General features: G+C 40.9%; 1 protein-coding gene across 1 annotated transcript; it reads left to right on the top strand.

The window, feature by feature from the left end:
• The first annotated feature begins 1,077 nt into the window (after nucleotides 1–1,077).
• On the top strand, nucleotides 1,078–1,428 carry LOC142177057 (uncharacterized). The gene has a single exon (XM_075245517.1). The coding sequence runs from the start codon at nucleotides 1,078–1,080 to the stop codon at nucleotides 1,426–1,428; it is 351 nt and encodes a 116-aa protein (XP_075101618.1).
• The last annotated feature ends 241 nt before the right edge of the window (nucleotides 1,429–1,669 follow it).

Below are 1,669 nucleotides of genomic sequence, written 5' to 3'. Positions count from 1 at the left end.
GGCTCCGAAATTGAGTATTGATGGTTCTATTAGCTCCGTTGGGTGATTTTGGACTTAGGAGTGTGTCCGGATTATAATTTGGAGGTCCATAGTGGAATTAGGCTTGAAATGACGAAAGTTAAAAATTTAGAAGTTTGAACGATAATTGACTTTGTAGTTACCGGGCTCTTGTGTGCAAAATTTGAGTTCAATGGGTCAAGGTTTGGAGTTAAAGGGTTGTTGAAGAAAGGGAGTCTTCTGGTAGAATCGCACCTGATGAGCTTTGATCGCAGGTACGAGCTGGGAAGTACAGATGTGGCCAAGAGAAGGTAGTGCAATGGTCGCAGGTACGAAGGTTTGACTGCACTTGTGTGGTCACAGATGCGTTGAGGTTTAGCGTAGAAGCGAGGGGGAAGCGCAAGAGCGGAAGTAAGTCGCACCTGCGTGTGCGGAGAAGCGGAGAATATTCCGCAGGTGCGAAGGTCTATTTCATCAAATCATGGGAGTTAATATTGGCTATTCCACTCTAAACGAGCAGCCAACATGGACTATTTCAATAGATTGGAGATTCAATTATAAATCGACATGGAACACTCTAAGAGAAAAGAATGGTACTTCTTTGATAAACAAGATGATGTGGCACAAGAATACCCCTTTAAAGTGTCCTTTTTTCCATGGAGATTACTCAAGCATAAAATATCTATAGATGCCAATATGGGTAGATTTGGAGTTCAACTTCCCTCGAAGTGTTCTTACTGTATCAATTCAAGTCAAGAGGATGAGGAGCATTTATTTATTCACGACAGAATAGCACTAGATGTCTGGAAGTTCTTTAATCAAATATTAGGAATTATGAGGGAGCAGAGGAACATCTGACATATGGTTATCACATGGTGGTTGAAAAAATATCAAAATCCTCTTCATAAAGTGATTCTCCAGATCCTTCCAGGTATTATTGTTTGGAAATTTTGGAAAGCAAGGTGTACTAGTAGATATGAATAGGGGGAGAATGTCTTCAAACAGGATCATCTTGAGCATCTCTCAACAGATCAACATAATCGCTCATAAGTAATTCCCTAGAATTCCCCCCCCCCCCCCATGAGATGGAATCATTTCTTTGAGCTTGTTGACAAGGTTGGACCTGTGTCCAACTCCATTGCTATAAAATGTAATCCTCTTTCTAATGGTTGGATGAAACCGAACTCTGGTGGCTGCTCTAAAGGTAATTTGGGTCCTAGTGGTGGTGGTGGCATTGTCCGGCATGAAAAAGGGGAGATGATTATTGCTTATGCAATGCCCCTGGGTATAGTGACTAACAACACTGCAGAAACTCTTGCATTAAAAGCTGGAATTGAATGGTGTATTGATCAAAATGTAAAGAAACTTGAAATAGAAAATGATTCTCTGATGTTGATCCAGTGGTTAACAAACACAACTAGTATACCCTGAAGTTTACAAAATAAGGTGCAAGACATAAGAAGCAAAATAGAGTTATTTGAGGAGACAAAGGTGACGCACTACTACATGGAAGGTAACAAAGTTACGGATAATTTATCCAACTGTAGTCTGAATTGTGGTGCCATAACCTGGTATGCAATCTTTCAACACCTCCCGAGAGAGGCCAGAGGGGAGGTTAATATGGATAAGCTCCAGTTCCCTTCATTCAGGATGAAGCAAAAGAAGAACGACT

Source organism: Nicotiana tabacum, chromosome 23 (genome assembly GCF_000715075.1).
Source record: "Nicotiana tabacum cultivar K326 chromosome 23, ASM71507v2, whole genome shotgun sequence".
In the NCBI taxonomy this organism is placed as follows: Eukaryota; Viridiplantae; Streptophyta; class Magnoliopsida; order Solanales; family Solanaceae; genus Nicotiana; species Nicotiana tabacum.
Note: the sequence above shows the minus strand (reverse complement) of the source record. Positions and strands in the feature narration are given on the sequence as shown.